This window comes from Copadichromis virginalis, linkage group LG8 (assembly GCF_057382275.1).
Source record: "Copadichromis virginalis isolate Kocher_CV1m ecotype Utaka linkage group LG8, C_Virginalis_male_GT1.1, whole genome shotgun sequence".
In the NCBI taxonomy this organism is placed as follows: Eukaryota; Metazoa; Chordata; class Actinopteri; order Cichliformes; family Cichlidae; genus Copadichromis; species Copadichromis virginalis.
Window position 1 is genome coordinate 10,897,579 of NC_140625.1, and position 23,428 is coordinate 10,921,006.

At 42.4% G+C, this 23,428-nt stretch overlaps 1 protein-coding gene and 1 non-coding gene across 4 annotated transcripts in view; one reads left to right on the forward strand and one right to left on the reverse strand.

Moving 5' to 3' along the window:
* Positions 1-10,985: 10,985 nt before the first annotated feature.
* The window catches only part of rhbdf1b (rhomboid 5 homolog 1b (Drosophila)), a 42,113-nt gene continuing 29,670 nt past the window's right edge, over positions 10,986-23,428 (reverse strand). The window contains exons 1-17 of one of the 3 annotated variants that reach the window (XM_085465713.1): positions 22,489-23,225; positions 20,455-20,683; positions 18,924-19,130; positions 17,658-17,780; positions 17,268-17,410; positions 16,927-17,181; positions 16,738-16,849; positions 16,564-16,638; positions 15,473-15,634; positions 14,995-15,095; positions 14,739-14,802; positions 14,113-14,207; positions 13,904-13,979; positions 13,464-13,564; positions 13,162-13,315; positions 12,835-13,058; positions 10,988-12,037 (exon numbers count right to left, since the gene is read on the reverse strand). In XM_085465713.1, coding sequence (XP_085321839.1) covers positions 11,842-12,037; positions 12,835-13,058; positions 13,162-13,315; positions 13,464-13,564; positions 13,904-13,979; positions 14,113-14,207; positions 14,739-14,802; positions 14,995-15,095; positions 15,473-15,634; positions 16,564-16,638; positions 16,738-16,849; positions 16,927-17,181; positions 17,268-17,410; positions 17,658-17,780; positions 18,924-19,130; positions 20,455-20,683; positions 22,489-22,529 — 2,358 coding nt within the window. In that variant the 5' untranslated portion in view covers positions 22,530-23,225 and the 3' untranslated portion in view covers positions 10,988-11,841. Of the gene's footprint in view, positions 12,038-12,834; positions 13,059-13,161; positions 13,316-13,463; positions 13,565-13,903; positions 13,980-14,112; positions 14,208-14,738; positions 14,803-14,994; positions 15,096-15,472; positions 15,635-16,563; positions 16,639-16,737; positions 16,850-16,926; positions 17,182-17,267; positions 17,411-17,657; positions 17,781-18,923; positions 19,131-20,454; positions 20,684-22,488; positions 23,226-23,428 lie in introns of those variants that run through there. The other 2 variants (XM_085465711.1, XM_085465712.1) reach the window with 2 other exon arrangements.
* Positions 13,704-13,797, forward strand: trnai-uau (transfer RNA isoleucine (anticodon UAU)). Its single transcript has 2 exons — positions 13,704-13,741; positions 13,762-13,797. It is a non-coding gene; the product is annotated as a tRNA-Ile (tRNA).

Here is a 23,428-nt window from a genome sequence, read left to right on the forward strand (position 1 = left end):
TGCAGTTTGACCATGGAGTGAAATTGCTTGGATGTCCATTTCTGGGAAGAATAGCATCAGTAGTTCAATAAGGATGTAATTTCTGTCAAATTTCATAAATGTAAGCTATACACTGCTAAAATTAGCCCTGTCTTATCCCCCCTGTGAAAACTTTATTTGTTGACAGGTACAGGTGTAGTAAATGACTTAATAAAAAAAAAATCATCATTCAAAAACTGCATTTTGTATTTACTCTGGTTATGTTTGATTAATATTAAAACTCGCTTGATGATCTGAAACATGTAAGTGTGACAAATATGCCAAAAATTAAGAAATCGGGAAGGGCATAGGATGTGAACAAGTGGCCTCAAGCCCAAGTGATGGACTGTGATGTGCTCAGTTCCTTCAAGTACCACAATCAAAAGAAGAACTGAGGACATGTCAGATGGTACAGATGGTTTTTTGCGCAGGTATGATGATGGCGTGCTTTGTGTGCAAAATGTTTGCAAAGCAGTCACTTAGAGAACGAAACAATTAAAATGCTCAAGTTTTGTTTGGATCAAGAATACCAGCGGCACTGGTTTTACTTTCACCACGTGTCCATATCCTTCACATATACTGAGTCGTAATGGCCCCATAACACCATCGTGACTGACTGGTAACAGCCAGCAGCTGCTCCTCAGTCCGGGCAGGTCCAGGCTTGCCTTGTTCAATGATTATTCCTGCTTGTCTTACACTGGACACAATGGCCCCTTCCTCTTAGCCTTGCACAGCTATTGACCCAGTGCTAACCAATTGGAACAGAACGAAACGAGCGGGGTAACCAAACCGTTTCATTAAGAACAATAAGAGAAGTGCGATGTGGGAGAGCCACATTCCTGATGTCTGTAATGACTGCGTATATTAGTGGAAATGTGACAGGCTGTTGCCATTCTTATTCACCTCACAGAACTACGCAGTGCTTTAGTGGCTACTTGGCACTGCCACATCATTCAAGCCTGCGACATACTAGATAGTAATGATATAGTAATGATATCTCTGCAATAACTTTAAGGTACTGTGTTAAAGTCCGGGGCACTATTTAGAAATAGATTTACTTTTTATATCCAAGACAGGGATCTAGTAGCTCCCCTATTCATTCATTTATTCAAATTTTCCAGAAATTGAGCATTTGGTTAGTTTAGGTAAACCATAGTGTGAAGCTAAGCAGCAATCCTACCATGTCAGCTGATCTCAGTTCCTGCCCACATCAGCTGAAGGCTCAGCTGATACCCTTCTGTACATATGTCTGGCAAATCTCATAGCAGTTACAGCACCTGTGCAGGCCGCTTTGCAACCCACTTCCAATTCAGCTTTTAATCCTCTACCATTATCATATCTGTTGCCATGGATGCCTCCTCTTTTCTTAGTGGAGGTTATGTTTCCTAAAATAAACTTAAAACCAGTGGTGGACCATTATGTCTTTGTTCTGGATACTGCAGGTCTTCTTCCTCAATTTCACCTTATCCCTAGCATCCTCATCTATCACGCCAACCGTCCACATGTCTTCCTCCACTACATCCCTCAACTTCCTCTGAGGTCTTCCCATTTTCTCTATATTGACTATCCTTTGTCCAGTATATCCACTATCCCTCCTCTGCACATGTCCAAACCATCTCAGCTTTGCCCCTCTACACCATAAAAAAATACACCCTAAAAACAGTAATATTCCAGCAGCTGGGGCACCAAAATAACACCAGAAAATAACAGAAAATAACTTTCCCATGAAAATATGGTTATTTTCAGTAATGACAATACAGTTTGTTGCCCTAATTTTCCATTGGATTTTGCCTTTTTCAAGTGCTTTTAAACATTAAATTAGGAACAATTTAATGTGATTAAACAATGAAATTACCTATAAACAAGGTCAATGAATGCAGCAATATGAATAATAATATGGTACTTAAATGTACAGAAATATACAGTTAACAGTTGGTTTAAATAATAACGGATTGCATTCATATAGCGCTTTATGAGACCCTAAAGGCACTTTACAATTCCCCTCTGGCCATCACCAGTAGGTGGTAGGTGAAGTGTCTTGCCCAAGGACACAACGACCGAGAGTGTCCAAGCCAGGGCTCGAACCAGCAACCTTCTGATTATAAGGCAAACTGCCAACTCTAGCATTACATTTGAATTTAGCAGTTCAATCTTTCAAATAACTGACACATATTTGTGAAATTATGATGCATTTGTGAATGTATTTTAACAATCTACATATGCATATGTACAGACAAATACATTTAAAAAACAAGATAATTATGTTTTATTACATTTACAGTGATTTTACGTTAATTTACATTTGAAATGTAAGATCACAGTCTATTTATGTGAATTTAATGTTATTCTAAAAGAACAGTACAAAACTGTAAAATACACAGTAAACTACTTTTATATTACAATTTTTCTTTACAGTGTAATTTAGTCTCCAAACCACTCAACCCGAGTTGTCCCTCTAATATACCATCTTATAAACCTTCTCTTTCACTCTTGCTGCTATGCTTCTGTCACAAATCACCCCTGATGCTTTACTCCACCCACGCCACCCTGACCACCCTTCACCTCCTTTGTACACAGTCTATTGTTGGCGTAATACTACAAATTTCAGTTTACAATTGCTGGGCAGATCAAATTTAACGGCACAATGACAGAACAGCACTTTACATGTATACACACTTCAGCATTGTTTTTGTTTTTGTTTTGTTTGGCAAACACAAGCACAAATCTTTGCATAAAAAGCAAAATCAGGAAAAAGAAGAGGACGTGGTTAAACAGCTGAGTCACAGATTGGCTGGTTTTCTTTCTTGCAGCTCTGGTGTTCCGCGTTGATTCCAAACTGCAGTTTAATGAAAAGTTTGTATGAACTATTAGAGGGATTTTTTAGTAAGAAGAACAAATATATTAAATAGGTGAATTGAATATGATGATATAGGTCCATCCTTTTATTTATAGCTTTTAAGATTAGTTTGAAAAGGGACTGATGGTATAATTATTGCTTCCATAGCATCCATCCTATATGTAATACACTGATGTTAGTACTGAATTTCTCTAAATTTTATTTTACAAATGTACTATTTTATTTACTGATGAAAAATCAGTGTTAATGGGCTGCACATTGGCTTTGAGGAAAATCATTCCTATTGTCTTGTTAATATTTAAACCAGGACAGAACAGGTCAAGCTGCTATGTTAACCTTTCCATAGCCATTCTCACTGTTGCTTCACAGCTGTTAACTCAACTGTGTAAACCATGTCTGTCTAAGTAGTTTTTGCACTTATGGACAGATGCAGTGAAATAGTTGCTGCACATTTAAAATTTGCGTCAGAGTCTGCAGAAGACAACTGGGTTGGATGTTGGGTGCAAGAACCAATAAGCGGAATCAGTCGGTAAGCAGACTAACAATTCCAAGCAATTGTTTGTTGCTTTAGAACGACAATGCACCACTTACCTATCTAAAGCATCAAAACCAATGTTGGCACATGAAGTCTGGACTCCATTTACAGCTGCTCAGCACTATAGGGGTGTGCTGCAACAAACTAGAGATGCATCCCTAAATCACTTTCTTTAAATTTGCAAGAGTGTGCCCTTGCAGATGACCACGCTCTCTTAACACGCTTTGAGCTTTGCTTTCATTTTGGGGAAGGGACTTGCTGTTCAGAGGCATTTGGTATATGCTACTAGTATATCAGTTACTCTATAAACATGAGTGGAAAAGAAAAGTTTAATAATGCTGCAGCCTACTACAAGGGGATATTGTTACTAGAAATTTGTTATAACTTTCTTCACAGTGTGGATAGAAAGCATCATCGGGTTACAAATGATGTTTGGTTCAGAATGTAGCTGTGTATATGTAATGTAATTCCTCTGATGCAATGTGTGTTACAGTGTCGGTGTTATTGTTATTTTTTTGTCACAGTTCAGTTGTGGAATATTACAACATATAACCTAAATAATAGGGGTCCTAATACAGTTCCTTGAGGAGCACCCACTGATGACTTCATGTCAGCCCACTTAGTGCACGGTTAATTTTAGCACGCTTTTCTATTTTGCTTTTGAACGTTCTCTTCTCTTTCCCCTCCTCCCGTGTGTACTGTGTGAACATCTCATAACAATTCCATGAAAATGAATCCAGTGAGACGTAACCTACACACAGGGGGGAGCACAGGGAGGAGGGGGTGGGTGGTCACATAAACATGGACACGCAGAGCGAGGGGAAGAAAGAGAATTACTAACCATCGGAGAGAGTCTGAGAGGGCATTCAGGGAGAGAGCATTGTCAGAGTGATCGCTAATGAGGTACGTGCATGTCGGTGCACCTATGTGTGAGTGTTTGTTTGTTTGTGTGTGTATGTGAGTGTGTGTGTAATTAGTGACTGTGAGCCCATGAGTGCAGGATAAGAGCAAGTCTTCAGGGCGGCTGGAGGACACATGGCATAGAAGGGGAGGATTGTCCTCTGGAGACGACAGAGACGTGTGTGTGTGTGTGTGTGTGTGTGTGTGTGTGTGTGTGTGTGTGTGTGTGTGTGTGTGTGTGTGTGTGTGTGGACGGTGTTGCACCACTTTGATATTATTTGGCACAAGTATCAACAAGATAATGTTGCATATAACAAAGTCCATTAAGAAACTAATGTCAAACCCAGCCCACAATTTCATGGAAAACATGAAACAAGACACACACACAGACACACGCACGCACATATATGTGCATGACTTGTTGTTTGGAAAACATGAACCAGGTCTGTGACCACTCGCAGTCAGTTGCCACCCTCATCTTGAGTGTATCAAGATGGCAATAAAACAATAATTTGCTATCAGCCTGCTATGAGTTTGCAACTGAATGGGGTCAAGTCGGCAATTATATGCAGTCTGTGATGATACGGCAATAAAATGTGATAAATTGGCAAAGAGCAGGCACAGAAATTTGTATGAACTAACTCATATTCAGAGTCCATTCAGAACCTCATTGATTTGAAGCAGAAATTCAAATATTCACAAGATTAGTGACATCACATAGGTGCTCTGCAACCTAGCTTTTATGTAGAAATGTAACCAAAATGCAACCAGATGGCAACCTATTGCAAAGAGACACGCTGCATATGAGTTGCACTTAGCAGCGTAGGCTGACAGACCGCAGCGTGTTGCCAATCATCAAGCAATCATCAGTTTTTTTCTAGTTGCAAGGAGGTTGCTATCTTATTTTTGCTCTGGTGTGACTGAGCCATAATGGATCCAAGCTTTAAAGAAATGCAAATGAGCTACAGCTATAGTTGCAAATACAGGGAGTGCAGAATTATTAGGCAAGTTGTATTATTGAGGAATAATTTTATTATTGAACAACAACCATGTTCTCAATGAACCCAAAAAAACTCATTAATATCAAAGCTGAATGTTTTTGGAAGTAGTTTGTAGTTTGTTTTTAGTTTTAGCTATTTTAGGGGGATATCTGTGTGTGCAGGTGACTATTACTGTGCATAATTAGTAGGCAACGTAACAAAAAACAAATATATACCCATTTCAATTATTTATTTTTACCAGTGAAACCAATATAACATCTCCACATTCACAAATATACATTTCTGACATTCAAAAACAAAACAAAAACAAATCAGCGACCAATATAGCCACCTTTCTTTGCAAGGACACTCAAAAGCCTGCCATCCATGGTTTCTGTCAGTGTTTTGATCTGTTCACCATCAACATTGCGCGCAGCAGCAACCACAGCCTCCCAGACACTGTTCAGAGAGGTGTACTGTTTTCCCTCCTTGTAAATCTCACATTTGATGATGGACCACAGGTTCTCAATGGGGTTCAGATCAGGTGAACAAGGAGGCCATGTCATTAGTTTTTCTTCTTTTATACCCTTTCTTGCCAGCCACACTGTGGAGTACTTGGACGCGTGTGATGGAGCATTGTCCTGCATGAAAATCATGTTTTTCTCGAAGGATGCAGACTTCTTCCTGTACCACTGTTTGAAGAAGGTGTCTTCCAGAAACTGGCAGTAGGACTGGGAGTTGAGCTTGACTCCATCCTCAACCCGAAAAGGCCCCACAAGCTCATCTTTGATGGTACCAGCCCAAACCAGTACTCCACCTCCACCTTGCTGGCGTCTGAGTCGGACTGGAGCTCTCTGCCCTTTACCAATCCAGCCACGGGCCCATCCATCTGGCCCATCAAGACTCACTCTCATTTCATCAGTCCATAAAACCTTAGAAAAACCAGTCTTGAGATATTTCTTGGCCCAGTCTTGATGTTTCAGCTTGTGTGTCTTGTTCAGTGGTGGTCGTCTTTCAGCCTTTCTTACCTTGGCCATGTCTCTGAGTATTGCACACCTTGTGCTTTTGGGCACTCCAGTGATGTTGCAGCTCTGAAATATGGCCAAACTGGTGGCAAGTGGCATCTTGGCAGCTGCACGCTTGACTTTTCTCAGTTCATGGGCAGTTATTTTGCGCCTTGGTTTTTCCACACGCTTCTTGCGACCCTGTTGACTATCTTGAATGAAACGCTTGATTGTTCGATGATCACGCTTCAGAAGCTTTGCAATTTTGAGACTGCTGCATCCCTCTGCAAGATATCTCACTATTTGACTTTTCTGAGCCTGTCAAGTCCTTCTTTTGACCCATTTTGCCAAAGGAAAGGAAGTTGCCTAATAATTATGCACACCTGATATAGGGTGTTGATGTCATTAGACCACACCCCTTCTCATTACAGAGATGCACATCACCTAATATGCTTAATTGGTAGTAGGCTTTCGAGCCTATACAGCTTGGAGTAAGACAACATGCATGAAGAGGATGATGTGGACAAAATACTCATTTGCCTAATAATTCTGCACTCCCTGTAGACAAGCTGGAACATTAGTACAAAAATGTCACTGTGGATACACATCTTACAGTTTCAGAGAGCAGAGATTGTCTTATAACCTGCACATGCTTGATGTTTGTGAAGCTCGCAGATTAAGCAGCTACTAGATAAAGATTTATAGTGAATACACACACACACACACACACACACACACACTAGAGGGAGAAGGTTTTTCAGCATTAGTCCAGGTGGTGTATGGGACCATGTTGGGGGAGGGTGCTATAACATTACTCTCCATCAGCTCTGACATAGGTGGGATCATCAGCCAGGTGTGTGCAAGCCCTGCGGTACAGGTACACCTCCCCCTTCTCTCTCTCTCTCTCTCTCTCTCTCACTCACACACACACACACACACACATATAAATACAGCCACCCCTCCCTTGCCCACTTAGTAGCCTCCTTCACCTGATGGCCAGGGTGCTGAGTCGGAGGAGTCTGTGTGTATTATTATGTGTTCCAGGCACAATGAAGAGAGAGGGTCTGTCAGTTGCCACCTGTTGGCCAGCTGTCAGGGTCCCATTTCAGGGTCACCTTTCCATCTTTCCACGCAATAGTTACATCTATCTATCTATCTATCTATCTATCTATCTATCTATCTATCTATCTATCTATCTATCTATCTATCTATCTATCTATCTATCTATCTATCTATCAATCATACCTGCAAGTGACATAAGTTTAATTTACTCCTATCAGGCCCGAAAAACCAACCAACCATTACGACACTACACAAGGAGGTGGGGGAAGGTTCAGGGAGCACCGAAGGGGTATCTAAATGTGTCTCGTTTGATGCTGATCAATGGGTCGCAGATACCACCCTCTTCATGTTACATTACCATCTCTATGGGAGCCTTGATGGAGAGTTTCAGGGGTGGGGGTGTGCAAAATGGATGGATGGACTAGAAAAACCAAATGATGAATGAGTGATGGAAAAAGGGAGGCATGAAATGAGCATGAGGAGGAGGTGGACGTGACAGGGGTTGGATTGGAGAAGGGATCAGTGCAGAAGTGTGTGTGCGTGTTTTGGGGGGGGTTGTGAGAAGGGAGAGATAATTTCCTCTGAGGAGTCTGAGTGGTGAGGTTGGGATGGGGAGGTGGGCAGGGTGGTGGTTGTTGTTGGGCGGGGGGGGGGTGTAATGGCTTTGGGTGCTGCCTTAATTACACCAAGCAGCCAGTAGATGACAGAATGAGATTATTTTTCAGGAATTGTACGCAGGGTCATTAACTTGTCACTGTTAGTTGCTCAGCCATACAGCATATACACAACACAGAAAAAGGAGATCATAGGAGACTTCTTATAGTATAAAATCACAAATCACCACAAAGTTTTAGTTTATGAAATTTAAATAAGCCCACAGAGAAAAAGGAGGTTGAACTCGGCGCCTTCTTCGTGTGAGGGAACAGTGTTACCCATTTATCCATCCACTGTGCCACCATGCTGTCCAAAGAGTCCAGACAGTTCCAACTGTAGAAATTGTGCAAACAAAGCAGTGCAGTGATTTTTTTATAGTGCTCAAGTTTTATTTCACTTAAATGCTACGTATAAAAATCTCAACTCGGTTACTGGCAGTCTCGACTTGATCAACGTATAATCAAATTCATTTAAAAAAAACAAAACACAATCTGCTGGTGATTACAAAACAACAAACAAAAAAACAGCCTTTGGAACAAAAGGTTTGGGGTTTGAATCCTGACCATGGCAAACGTCCAGTAAGTGTCCCCTGGCTAGGTCCTTCATGCTACTCAAGCTTACTTTGGGGTATGATTGAGAGACACATAACTGAAGCCATACCGGCTCAGTTGTTGAGGAACCAGGACACCACAGCAGGCAGGTCCCCAGGTACAGGGTGTGCAAAGATACCCCTGAGACAATCCAGCACATAACAGCAGGGAGCAAGAGGCTAGCAGGCAGGGCATACATGGAACACCAGAACCAAGTGGCTGGCATAGTATAGGGGAAAATGGGAGTGGTGGTTGACCATAACCAAGCAAAGATCCTGTGGAACTTCTAGATACAGACGGACAAACCAAGTGATAGTGATAGAAAGTGACAGCAATATCAGGAAGAAGGAACAGGAGAAGCTGGGGAAATAGGGTGGAGGGTGAAGGCAACAGTGGTCCCAGTGGTAATCGCAGCAGTCGGGGCAGAAACCCCAAACTGGGCCAGTGTCTCCAGATCCCAGGAACATCCAAGATCTCGGTCCAGAAGAGCGCAGTCATAGGAACAGTAAAGATACTGCTCAGGGCCCTCAAGCTGTAAGGAGTGGGGAACTTTTCTTTTTTAAATTTATCTGTCTTTCTTTCTTTTTATGCATTCATATATAATTATTATTTGTTTGTTTCTTATAATTACAATTCAATTTAAAGTCCATTTAATTACTGGGGAATTACACCCTTGCACAGGCTGTATTATGAAGCGTTACTGTTTTTTCTTTCATGCTTGCAGAACTGTCTTAAAGCATCTAATCAAGCCGGATTTTGATCAAATATGAGATTTTTAGATTAATTAATTAATTGTCAATTAATTGTTAATCCTGCATTCCTGGCCCAGTTGCATATTAATAATAAAAGAGAGTAGGACAACAATTATCACAACACCAAAGTCAACTCCAGCTAGTCGTACAAAGACGACTTCTGCTCCATTGTGTATGCAGATCAGTGTTGTCCTCTTAGCTCCTCTCTAGCATAAGTGCGCACTTATTTAGAGTCAATTACAGACAAGACTTAATGAATGCCAGAGCAATCACACGTGTGTATGTGCATGCAAACGCCAGCGTGTGCGTGTGTCCGTGCACGCTCAAAGAGAGGAGGAAGAAAGCGCCGGCGTCAACAAACCCATCGGTGCAACACGCGGTGAGCATCAGGGGCCGCAATAAGCGCTCTGCACGCTAATAAACCTTCTGCTTGAATTAATGACATTCAAATCCCCGAAAACACCACAACAGCATTGCTGTAATTTGAGCTTCGCACCCTCAGCGGCGGTCATGTTTCACCCAACCTGTAAGTTATTGGTCTCGGGTTGCCATCTATTGGCCGTTCCCCAAACGCAGCAAGACTTCTATTTGTCCGGCTCTGGGCTCTGACCAGTGTTAAGAAATTAGCCATCAGTATTTAATGGTGTTTATAGTTTCAGTGTAAAAGGGCACTATCATCATTGTCGGCTTACGTTATTGCACTCACGAGGCGTCACATCTGATTTGATTCTTTCTGCGTGCCCAAGAGAGGGTTACTGATTATCTGACAAACCGAAAAGGTCAGTTGATATGCCAATTTCATTATGATATACCATACTCAGAATTTTAAAAAGAATCACTTCTGTTAGCAGTAACGTAAAGTAAAATATCTATATTCACTGAAACAAAAAGTGTACGTGTTTTTGAATTCTGTGTATTATAATGGATTCTCCATTTCAAGGAGTGATTAATGATGTTAATGTATTAAAAACACAACTTCAAAGTTAAGAAATAAATGTGTAAAATGACAGAAAATGATCTGGTAGCTCACTGGCCAGACTGTCCTGTAATTATAAAACAAAGTTTCTGTGTTAACTCACAGAAAATGTCCTTTTTTGTGGATTTGTTGTAAATAAATATACATTTATATAGTCAGTAGTGAAAAAACAGGAACGTTTTTGTTATGTTATTGTTTATCTATTACTTGATTACTGTGGTGCAATATGAGCAGCTGTGGTGGTGGGGATGGGGTGTTGTTATCAGAAAAAGTTGTAAAATGTTTTCAAATAATTTAAAAGTCCAAAAAATGCAGCTTTTCCAAGTCCATTCAGCGGACCAGATTGGAGTCTTTCCCAGGCCAGTTCTGCCCCTGGTTGTCGACCATGGTCTAAAATAGGGGCGGGGAACTCCAGGCTTCAACGGCTGGAGTCCTGCAGGTTTTAGATCGCACCCTGGGTCAACACACCTGAATCAAATGATTAGTTCATAACAGGCCTCTGGAGAACTTCAAGACATGTTGAGGAGGTCATTTAGCCATTTAAATCAGCTGTGTTGGATCAAGGACACATCTAAAAAAAAAGATCTGTGCGAGTCACAGTCATTCATGACAATTCACAAACTCAAAAACCACAGACACAGTGGGCTCCAGTGGTGCAGTCTGGTAGAGAGTACTAACTTATGAAGCAATGCTGAGGTTGTGAGTTTAAGCATCAATCTCTGGCTATCTGAGAACAGACAACACACAGTCACGGATTTTGTCCTCTTGTGTTCATTGCCAGGTAGCTAAAACGCCACCACTTTTAATAAAACACACACACATACACAAATTCACCTTTTAACAGCTTTCTACGATTGAGCGCATGAACCCACCTGTTTTTGTTTTTGTTGTTGTTTTTTGTAAACATATATATATATAAAAAAAAGAGGTGAATATTAAAAAAAACAGAACATCCATTTGTGACTGGAGTGCTTTAAAGGCTGTGGTTTCCAGAGTGGTAAACAAATAAACAAAATGGCATTCCAGCCTCCAAATACTGAAGTAAAAAACATATTTGACATGATTTGTGTCTGAAAGCAGTTTCCACAGACATTAAAGTCAGAGGCTGTGCTGTATCAGTAAGGCACGCTGATGAATTTAGAGCCTTGTGTCCTTAGAGTTCACGGCAGAGCGTCCAGGAAGCTGTGACTGCTGGGTAAAAAGTACCAAATAAAACTTCCATGTGGCCACTAAGGTGTACTGTTACTGGCCAGTGCAAGTGGACATTGAATAGCCCAGGACAAGATCAGTCACACACAGATCAGTTATTAGTCCATTGTTCTCCTTGTTTTCATGCATATTGAAGGCTTTCATGCATGTTGTTTTGTATATTGAAAAAATACATCTGGAATTCACCAGTCCGTACAAAATCTAGAAATACTGATGGTTTTATCAGTCGTAAGTGCTGCCAAGCACCATTTCACACATCCTAATCTTATCAGTGGACATCAGCTTGGACTCCAAGGACTAACAGTCAGAGGAGATGTGCGTTTAGGTCGTACTTCTCGCAGAACTTGTCTGTGATGGGGATGCAGGTGAGGTACTCGCACCAGTCGCACTTCACGGGGTAGATGTAGAAGAGAACGGCCAGAGCGGAGAACAGACCCAGGAAGATCAGCAGGAAGACGCAGATTTGGACTCGCTTTCGGTACATATCGGAACGGCCGAAGCTGGTGGGTGAAAAAACAACAACAACAAAACAACAGTGACATCATTACTTCCCTCAGAGAACGGTCATTGTTTTGCATCAAACCTCTTAAATCATGAAAGTGATGAAGGGAATGAAAACACTGCATATAGACTGAGGAAACGTTCAGTCAAAGGAAAGAATAAAGAATCTAGAGGTAAGTCAAGTGAATGCTAAGCTAAGCTAACTAGCGCCAGCTTAATTTAGCTTTAAATATAAAGTAGTGGCAACAGTTTTCAGTCTCTTCAATTTCCACAACATGTGAACCGTTCCTTTCATTTCTTTATATTTTGCTTCCAAGGAGTCAGACCTTCCTTCAGCAGTAGTCCTCCAGGCTTTCTGAAGGTCTTTCACAGCTTTTCTTTGGACACTTACTGCTTTTTCACTCGTATTCAGAATCTGTTTTAAACTGTATCTTTAGGCACTTTGTTACTAGCAGCCTGTCTTAAAAAACATAGAAAAGATAAAAGAAAAGAGGAAAGGAGAAGTAGTAGAAGCAGATAAACAGTAGATGAAAGTGTTTAAGAGATGCATCTGGCCCTTCAGTTAATCCCTCTACTCCATCAGACAACACTGAGGTATGCTAGATTACACAAGAGCTACACAAGAGCTGGACTGAACACACATAAAAGTGCGGTCACATTTTGACCTACCATGTAATACCATCTAGAAAGCATCTGATTAGCAGCTGCTTCATTTCTTAGCATTAAAATGGCCTCGAATGTACTGCCAATGCAGTAAAGCCTGGATAGAAAAGCACACAGAGCAATAGTCACTTACCTGATGTATGGGAGGAAGGCGAAGGACAGGAAGAATCCGGAAACGAAACCACAGATGTGGGCAAAGTTGTCGATCCAGGGAAGCAAACCGAAAGAGAAGAAGAACACAGAGATGGCCAACAGCTTAGCAAACGCTCGCCACGGTCGCTCGAGGATCTGCCAGCTCTGAAACAGCTCCACAAAAAGACAAGCCAGGATGCCGAACTGGCTGCCAGCAGGACCCACCTGGGAAGAAAAAGACAGGCACCTATAGATCACACACAGATCGACTAAATGAAAACAATGTATAACTATGATATTTTTTGGCAACATCAACATCAGCTTGTACCTCTGCTCTATAGGGCAGGAAGATGGCAGAGGCCAGGTTGCCAGTGATGCCACTGAGCATGTAGATAATAGAGATTCTCAGCCAGCCAGCCAACTTCTCTATATCCCTCAGCACCGTCATCTGGAACAACACCGAAACCAAGCAGTGCAGAATTCTGCAGGGACAAGCAACCAGTTATCCTTAACATTCCACAAATGCATGCACATTTTCACTGAAGTATTCAGGCAACTAAGTTTTTCCCATAATTTAACATCTTCATGGCTGCTTTAAATACTGAAGGGAGAAAGGAAGAGTGCAGTCACCCAGCATGAAGAAACAGGGACAACCAGAGCCGAGAGAACTGATCAGGGACCTCTGGGTTGAGGAAAGGCAGCAAACCACAGACATCGTCCATGCAGGCCACCTGACACAAATGAAAACAACAATACAATCAGTCAGGGTTACGGCTACAACAGTCAGTGATGCTCTGCTGCCACCTTGTGGTGGAACGTGCCAGAGGTGAATGCAGTCCACAGTCCATTCTGTTGCACTGTGTGCTGCAGGCTCCAGTGGCGCAATCGGTCAGCGCGCGGTACTTATACGACAGTAACCTGCAGAGCAATGCCGAGGTTGTGAGTTCGAGCCTCACCTGGAGCAACAATGTTTTAAATCACCAGGCTCTCACTTAAAGGAGCAAATTTACACAGGCCACTGTTTTTAAACATGCAGTTAAAAAAAGGTGTGTGTGTGCTGTTTGTCCTACCTGTGAGCAGAGCGTAGCCTCCTCATGGAAGTAGCCATGCATAAAATCACAGTACTCTCTAGAAGTTATTTCACACCTGCAACACGAATTCAGGTTTTTAAGTAGAGATCAGTGTACTAATCTTTTATTCAAACACATTTATAAAGATACTGTTAATGTTTGACGCTGTTACTGAGCACGTGTTGTAAATAAGTGATCCCGATCCTCACCGTCCTTTGGTTCCGATGCAGCAGGGCCGGCCTGTGATGGTGCAATCAATGTGGGGGAGGTTAGTGTGATTCCCCGAGTTGAACCTTGTGCAAACCTACAAATCAAAACCACAGTGAAAGTTTCTCATCGGATTACAGTTACAACAGTTTAGAAAAAAAAACCCCACACACACACACACACACAAGGAGAACAAGGAGACAACTGTTTGCCTCACATTGACTTGAACCAAACCACTTAAATGCAATATTACATTAGTCTTTAGAGACTCTCTTGCAGTACAGTTGTACTGAGCTACAGTTGTATAATCAGACATCTTAGCCTTTTGGTATATGACTGGCTTAGAAACAGAATCATTGCTATCTGATACTACCTGATCCATGTATCTACTCGTTGATAAATAATAGTATCAGATGAACACTTGGCCCATCTGGAGTTAGGGGTAGGGTTTGGCTTTGGTTACGAATTTTAGCTGTAACACTGAAAAATGCTTAAAGACTTCAGTGGAAATGTATCTCCTAGTTTCCGAACAGTGGCCTGTTTAGCATTTGTTTTAAATAAAACCAAACCCTTAATCTAACCCTGTGGATGTTGTGAGGTTAGACTGATAACATGTTACTGCGCTTACAGGCCAAGAAGTGATGTCATCCGGCCACTCATGCGGTGAAACAGAGGCTGGCTCCAGACAGATTCTGCAAAATCAAAAGTACAAGAAATAAGAGTGAACACTGACGTCTTCCAGCAGGGTAAGTCGGCTCCAACAGCTCAGCCCACACATGGATAAAAACAAAGTCTGTCCGGCAGACTGTTGCTCTTGTCTTAAGTTATGAGTCCTTCATCCAAAATTGTTTTCTATTAAAGCTGAAGAATGATAATCATGTTACCTGGGGTCCTGATGGCAAACGGCACCATGTTGCCGGAGCTCACTGTTCAAAGAAGGAGCACTGGGGTGCTGAGGCCACTTCACCCACACTGCCAGTGTGCTCTGCAGAGCAAAGACATGCCATGTATATTCAGAATGCACTGACACTATACGTCAATGGACTGGTTCTTGTATAGCACTATCTGAGTACTGAAAGTGCTTTACACAACATGCTTCATTCACTGTTTTCTACCTAACATGCATACACACTCCAACAGCATCAGAGAGCAACTTGGGGTTAATATCTTGCCCAAAGATATTTGGCATGCAGACTGGAGCAGACAGGGATCAAACCATCAACCTTCCAATTGGTAGGTGACCTGCCCATCAGTAAGGTATCATTTTCTGAGCACAAGTTTCAATAAAATCATAGTGTGCCTGAAATAAACAGGTCATGGTTGGTGCTGAGACTCTTTCAAATCTAAGCTGGTGTGACTGACCGAACACTCCTCCTGTAGAGTCTGCAGGCAGCCGGAGCGATCATTCCTCACACAGCAGCCCGATTCTCTCTCTAGTGCTCGCTTCTCCTGGATCAGCTTGTGGATCTCTTCATCCTGACGCATGCACGGGGAAAACTTGGCTCCCAGGTGAATCAGCGCTTCCTGTGGCGAAGAAGAGATGACGTGACAATTTGAATAGAAAAATGTCCATGTAGATCCTATGGTAAATGGCCTGTATTTATATAGCGCTTTACTAGTCCCTAAGGACCCCAAAGCGCTTTACATATCCAGTCATCCACCCATTCACGCACACATTCACACACTGGTGATGGCAAGCTACATTGTAGCCACAGCCACCCTGGGGCACACTGACAGAGGCGAGGCTGCCGGACACTGGCGCCACCGGGCCCTCTGACCACCACCAGTAGGCAACGGGTGAAGTGTCTTGCCCAAGGACACAACAACCAAGACTGTCCAAGCCGGGGCTCGAACCGGCAACCTTCCGATTACAAGGCGAACTCCCAACTCTTGAGCCACGATCGCCCTCCTAACACCTCTGTCAAATAAGTCTTTCAAGACACCAGCCACAGGAAACAAACAAATACATTTGCGCATTCATTTCAACTGAAGATTGTGTGATTAATTTAAATATGGAACCTGGTGTGTTTAAATACTACTACAACAGAAAATGTATATTTTAACCATTTATTCCTTTATTTAGTCAAAAATCATACATGCATTTAATTTCGACATGCGTTTGAATCATTTAACTTTAAACTAACACTTAACCATTTTTCCATTGCTTTATTGTACTATTTATACATTATATTTATATGATATTTGTGTGTATTAGTAGCTAATACAACAAGTGTTCATGAATACATGAGCAGATTATACACACTTATGGTTAAAGAGGGCGTACAGCCTCTTTCAATTCTACATCACTTTGTTCTTTAATTATCGCATTCACAAGATTTTTAGAAAACTCGACTTCTGACCTCTGACCTTGAGGCAGAGGTCACTGAGATTCAAACTCGCCTGCGATTTTTAGTAGTGTGAAAGGCGGTGGATAAAAGACTGGAAGTACTTACAGAGCTCGGACCCACCCAGAAGTTTTGCTGTTGCACAAACTTCACGTTTTCATAAACCCCCTTGTTCCTCAGCACCTCAAAAATAAAAAAATAATAAAAAATAAAAATCTCAATATTCAAAAATTTGTAACAAAGCAGCATTAAACCCTTATAAAAGTCGAACACTTTACTTACCGAGTCGACAGTTTCGTGTTGCGAGAAGCCGATAGGGGCAATACCGTAAATGGTGACAGCCAGAATGGTAATGAGCAGGTGGACGCAGGTGATCCAGTAGGTAAAAAAAGGCCTGGAGAGGGAAGCATTTTTAATGCATTGTTTACTTTTTGCATTTAAACATTTCTAAACAGCCACATCCCGTCTCACCTGTGATCATCCATGTCTTCAATCTGCCGCTTGACGTAGCTGTCTATGCGTTTGCGATACGACCGGTTAGTGAGACGTCCGACTATGCCCAGCCCGTATGGCCTCTTCTCTCTGGCAAAAAGCTTCTTAACCGGAACCACGATTCTTTGCCCTCGCTGCTGATGGTTGTTGACGCTCACCACCTCCTGTTTCAGGCGGACTTTGGGTTGGACCGCAGAGCCGGATTTTGCCTTCCGCCACCCTCGCTCTAAAGGCCTGAATCGGGGAGGAGGAAGCATTCTAAGGGATTGCAGCTCCTTTCATTTTTTTGTGTGCATGTGAAGGATACAGTGGAGACCTACATCATGAGATGACTCCTCTCTAGTTCGTTCCTATCCAGAGCGCTTCCCGTGAGCTCGCTCTCATCTAGCTGTTTGAGGGCAGCCTCCGACGGAGTCTCAAAAACCTCGTCAGCATAGCTGGACAACTCATCCTGCAGGCCTTCCTGCAAAGACTCATCTCATAAATACATCGTAGACAGTATTTTTAATTTATTTCACAGAAATAAGCACACGTGTTTTTGCTACATGAAGCCTCTGCGGGCTATCGCATTCAGAAGATTGCAGAACTGAAAATTATGCTGCAGGAAGTTCTTATCCTGAACGAAAAAATGCAAGCTTTATCAATCTGTGAATTTAAATGAATGTCACAGTGACTAAAAGTCGCTTTGAGAGAGTGTGTCCACTGCTCACTCTGGTGAAGAAAGAAGTATCTAGGTCATCGGGGAAATCCGCAGTGTCATCTTCGAAGAAACTAGGAGGCATGAAACTCCGTCTGCGCCGCCGCCCAGCGGTGCTCTCGCCTAACGTCCGGCCCTGAGAAACGATCATAAACAGGACATTTCAAACAAAGATGGAGGAAATTTTCTAAATCACATCGACAAAAGCACCTTAATAATAAAGGTATTACTTTATCATTGCGAAATGAGAGCCACAAGGTGGCTCACTGGGTTCATGGTAATAGTGAAAAAGCTCTAACCTGCTCACCTATGAACCCCTCGGCGTCACACTTAAATGAAATATCTAAGTATCATGTTTTTTGGCCTGTCTGTCACCGTTGCAACCAGAAAAATGCCCAACAGATTTACTTTCCCAAGTGGATCATTATGCCGTTTCCCATACTGGTCTACTTGATTGTCATTGCTTGTTCGATCTGCATTATTTATTTATTTTACTTTTAAGAAAAGAGAAGTTGGGAAGAAGCTCAACAGAAGGAGAGGGAAAGAAAAACAGAGGAGAAGAGAGACAGAGAGAGAAGATACAAAGGATCAGTTTGATCACCTGCTGGAAAAAAAACACAAGCAAAAAGAGAACAACACAGTAGTGAAACTTTTCCTAAATCTTCCCCAAGTAGTTTTTGGTAACTAAACCTAAGCACTGATGCAAAAGAGTGAGACCGCGTATCTTAATGATGCGATGTGGCCTCTGCGGGTTTGCACCTATATGAGCTCAGCTCTTCCAGAGTGCTCTGAAAACAAAGCAGCAGATAACTGAGCATTCACTGGTGTTGTCACGGATCATCTGCTGGTAAAACCCCCAGTAATCCCCCCCCACCACACACACACACACTCTGAACAGCAGCATAATTGCTTTACATATGTGTTCTGTAGCTCGTGGTTCACACAAGGACAGTCACATGCACACTGCTGTAAAGTATAGCGCCTGACTTTAATCCCCAACAGGACACGCAAATCTCCTGTTTTACACAACATGCTTGTGTACAGAAAAAAAACCTGCCAAATCATTATGGTAAGTGTATTTTTTCTGGGACAAATAAGAAATAACTTAATGTAAATCAAAGTCCTTTTATGGGCTATCTTACTAGAATCTGTTGCATGAGCTTTTAATACCAGGAAGGAGGAACATGCATGACTATCTTGACAGGCAGCAGTGTAGAAGAATTCAAAGACAGCAAGACCGTCTTAGGTAGGAATTCTGGAATAAACAACAAATATACACCTTCATTAGCGCCGCCGCCGCCTTGAGACTCATGACGGCGACAGATTCTCGCTTGCGTCGTCGTGGGAGACGATTGAGGGCAGAGCGTGAGCTGGAAAATGAGCAGAGGGAAGCTGTGCCGGGCGTCATGGGAGTTTGCAGGGCGCTCAAGCCATCTACTTCTTCCACATTGCGGAAGGCACGACCCCGAGCCAGGGGGTCTACGATCTGCACACAAACACAACGCGTCGCACAAGTGTGTCGGTTCACCACAACCTTTTTCTTTTAAGCTCGATTGACACGACAGAACAGAAGAGGCAACAGGGATGCACATACACATCGATATTAGGGTTAAATTGATGTAAAAGGGGGTAAGTAGATTTTACTTCACATGTGCTTTATGTTTTACGTCTGATATGATCTTTTATACTAAAATTAAGGGCAAAGTTTCAGATAAATTTGCTAAACCAAGGGCTTTTTAGGCTACTAGCACTTAGCGGGCTACGCTGACATGCTATTAGCTACACAGAATTCACAATGAAAGGAGTACAGAATTATTAGCCCCTCCCCTCCCCCCGCCATGAAAATTTAATTTTTAAGCATTTAACAGAGCAAGGAATTTCAACACAGCTTTTCCAGCATCCTAGATTTATTTTGAATGCTTACATTAGTATTACTGTGTACTGTGTGACTCAATTCATTCAATTCAATTCAATTTTCTTTATATAGCCAAATCACAACAACAGTCGCCTCAATGTGCTTTATATTGTACAGTAGATCGTACAATAATAGATACAGAGAAAAACCCAACAATCATATGACTCCTTATGAGCAAGCACTTTGGCGACAGTGGGAAGGAAAAACTCCCTTTTAACAGGAAGAAACCTCAGACAGAACCAGGCTCAGGGAGGGGCGGGGCCATCTGCCGGGACCAGTTGGGGTGAGAGAAGGAAGACATTTCTTGATGATTTTTCAGTTCTTATAACTTTGAAATGCTGTGATAACTTTCTATATCCACCTCATTCTCTCAATAATTCTTTTTCTCAGCTCTAAAATGACTTCTTTGACTTTTGGGCTGATGCTTTCTAAAGTGACGGCTCAAAGTTTTGCAGTTTTAACTTGGGACTGATGATATTAACCCTGGTAATTTTTATTTTTTTCTGAAATAATTATATTTTTGTGTAACAACAGAAATAATTGATGCTTTCTAAAGACGTCTAATGTGTTTAAAAATGCTACTTGGAAAAACCGTCATCTGTAACTGTATAATTAATATCAGTGCTGCACTCATTATTGTGACTTTCAGTGGCTTGTTGTTTTTGCGGTTAGTCAAACAAATCGTCAATAAAAAGTTCTTTCTCTGTTAAGACCCCATCAATTGAACCCTACGAAAGCGAACAAAGCAAGGCGCTAAAGCGACCCCGATTTTCAAGATGTGACATGAAGAACAGGAGGAGAGAGGTGGGGGAGAAATGTGACGAAAGAAAAGGTGCCCATCTACGTCTCCATCCCTCTAACATGCGCCCCCCCCCCCACATTGGCGCAGGCCTACCCTCTGCATGCCATAGTGGTGATGACTGGGGTGGAGGGGTGGGAGGTAGAGGGGAGGAGGGGTCTCAGTGCTGGCAAGGGAGAGATTGTCTTGGCTGTGAAGCTCCATCTCCCTCATCACCTGCGTCTTCAGACCCCCGTACAGATGACTGCAGTGCTGCAGGCTCTTCCTCCTCCATCGCTGGGTGCTGTCGCTGTCTTTACTCACCCCAAACCAGTCAGCCGTACCCCTGGGGGAGAGGACACAGTCTGCTTAGTGAAAGCATATACTTTTTTTGATGTAGTGGTAGTGTGTCAGAAATGAATCAGGTTCATCTTAGCACAAGAACTTAATAATGAATCAGGATGAAATACGGGCCATGATTTTAAAAAGTCAAGAAAACAACACTTTTATATTATAACATCTAAGATGCTCTTCTTGTACTTTTATCTCTGTCTAATGTGTGCAAGTTTGAACCCAGCTTTGAGAGCCTGGATGAAATACACTGTCTTGTTTCCTTATATAATTTACAGCCCTCTGCTGGCAGAAAAGAAGCAGATGTTGCCTCATATTCCCAGAGTAGATGACACAATATGGGTCTTTGTTTATTACATTTCAGTTCGATAAATGTGCATTCAGGTCCCCCTTTTTCCAAGAACTGTGTCCGCACATCAGGCTGCGTGTTAACCGATCAGTGGGAGGAGGGGGAGGCTGTTTAGAGAGCAGAACGTTTAGTAATAAACACTCAGCCCTCATCATCAAGAAAAACGCCAGCTGGGGAAGCCTTTTAAGGCTGCACAAGGACAGGGTGGGGGTGGCGCAGCCCTGATTACTGTCCCTCCAGAGAGGGATCTCTTAAAAAGAGGAAACAGGTTTGGAACAAAAACAAAACAACGGTAGGATTTAGACTGGATGCCTTGAGCAAGAACGGAGACGTAAACAGCGGGATTAGAGAGAGAGAAATAAGGAGGACAGGAGATCCAGACTTCTCAAAAACTTTTGCACAGTTACAAAATGTTTGTTTCCTTAAATGCAGCTAGCAATCACACAAACCTCATAAACAATATTAAATCCTGGTGGAACAACAAGGCCAAATTTCAGAAATGGGCTCATTTCAGGCTCGGTGACAGTTGTTTGTTTAGAAAAGCAGTTCTTTTTCTTTTTGGGCACACGCACGAGCAAGCGAGCACGTCTTTTTCTTTCTTTTCTTTTTCTTAGTCACCCACACAAAACGCGAACAAAACATTCAGACTGCTTGACGACAGCACGAAACAACCACACATCGCAGAAGATTAAAGCAATTTTAACACGCGTGCATTAGTCTCCACATCCTCCAGGTAAGGCTGGTACACATGAAACAACAGTCGACGTAATTATGGGCTCACACGGCATTTTGGGCATCAGGGAGAAGAAAAGGCAGAAGGGTAAAGCTTTGCACAATCCAAACAAACACTACACAAAAAATCCAGGTAGCTATAAAACAATTAGACTACTGCTGGTTCAGTTTGCACATGCCCAGTCTCATTCATTCATAGCCACATGTGGAGGCAGCAAGTGTGACCACTGATAAAATTACTATTAAAGTCAAAATAGACATTATTTTAAGAACGCATTGTAATTCACGGCAAACTCATTCAAGTTGTTTTCCTATGTACGACTTTATGTTGGTTTACATTTTTCCTATAATTTAATATTTACTTTTCAACTTTTATGTTTTCTAGAAACAATATGAATGAGTTTTTTAATACATAACTACAAAGTACAACATTGTGCTGTGAGGTAGGTAAATGGTTCATCTGCCCTAGTCTGAGAAGTCCAGAGTCTCTCTCATGAGTTACATTTTCTAAAGCCTGAAAAACGTGTGCAGCACTCTAGTTCCCTCTAATACTTGTGAACCACAATATGCTGAAAGGTCATCAGGGATTTATTTGTCCATCCATTGAAAGCTGGTTGTCAACACCATTTTTTAAAAGGCCAGCATGTCACTGACTTTCCAAAGCATCTCATGCTGAGCCAGATGTTTTGCTCTGCTCCAGTTTGCCTCAGCGCACTCACCTGTCCTGAGATCTCCAAGAGGGCTTTAGAGTATGGCTCATTCCTGATTGGGCTGGGGACTCTGGAGCTGAGTGATCTCCATCGCCAGTACTGTCCCCGCTTAGCCCCTGACTCCTAATAAACCTCAATCTGCCAAATACAAACTGATCCTTCACAAATCCCACATATAATGTTCCATAAGGGGATTTCCTGATATCCAGGCCAGCTCTACGTCACCGCTAAGCAAAGAGCGGAGGATCAGCACATGTCTGGAGTCTGCTGAACATCCCTTTCTTCTACTGTGCTCTCCTGGTTAATCAAAGTTTGAGAGAATCCAGTGCTAAACTCCTCAGTCAGACGGGAGGCTGATGTCCACATCATGACGTGAAAAGAAATCCACAGAGAGCTTCCAATTTCATCCAGCTGGACTATATAACACACAATGAGTGGGTGGATCTTTGTTTTCTGAACTTGTGTCACCAGCACACACAGCCTAAATTTCCATACCCGACAAAGAGCGTTAATTTGTCTGGAGACGTCCCTCCTTAAGAGCTCACATGAAAGGATGTGACCTACTGGGCAAAAAAGACAGCGATGCTGGTCCTCGTCAAACTGAACATTTTCCCCACATCAACAGCCCCCAACGATCTCTATCAGTGAGTCCCCTCTCCCTCTGCCGGCCTGTGTCTCTGCCTTGTTTTGCAGGAGTGAATGTAAACACCAGTTCTCCCTCTAACATACCACAGGAAATGGAACGTTAGAAGGAGGGAGAGAAGAAAGATCATCATGGGCATTAGGAGGGAGAAACGATGAAGGGAGTGCACCTTGGACATGCCTGGACATGACACATACACACATACTGTATATACACACACTACCGGAGAGGTTTATTTTCTCATCGCTCCAAGCTAAAACCCCAACGTGCTCTGCAGTTCGGAAACTCGCGTGAGCTTCTTTAAGA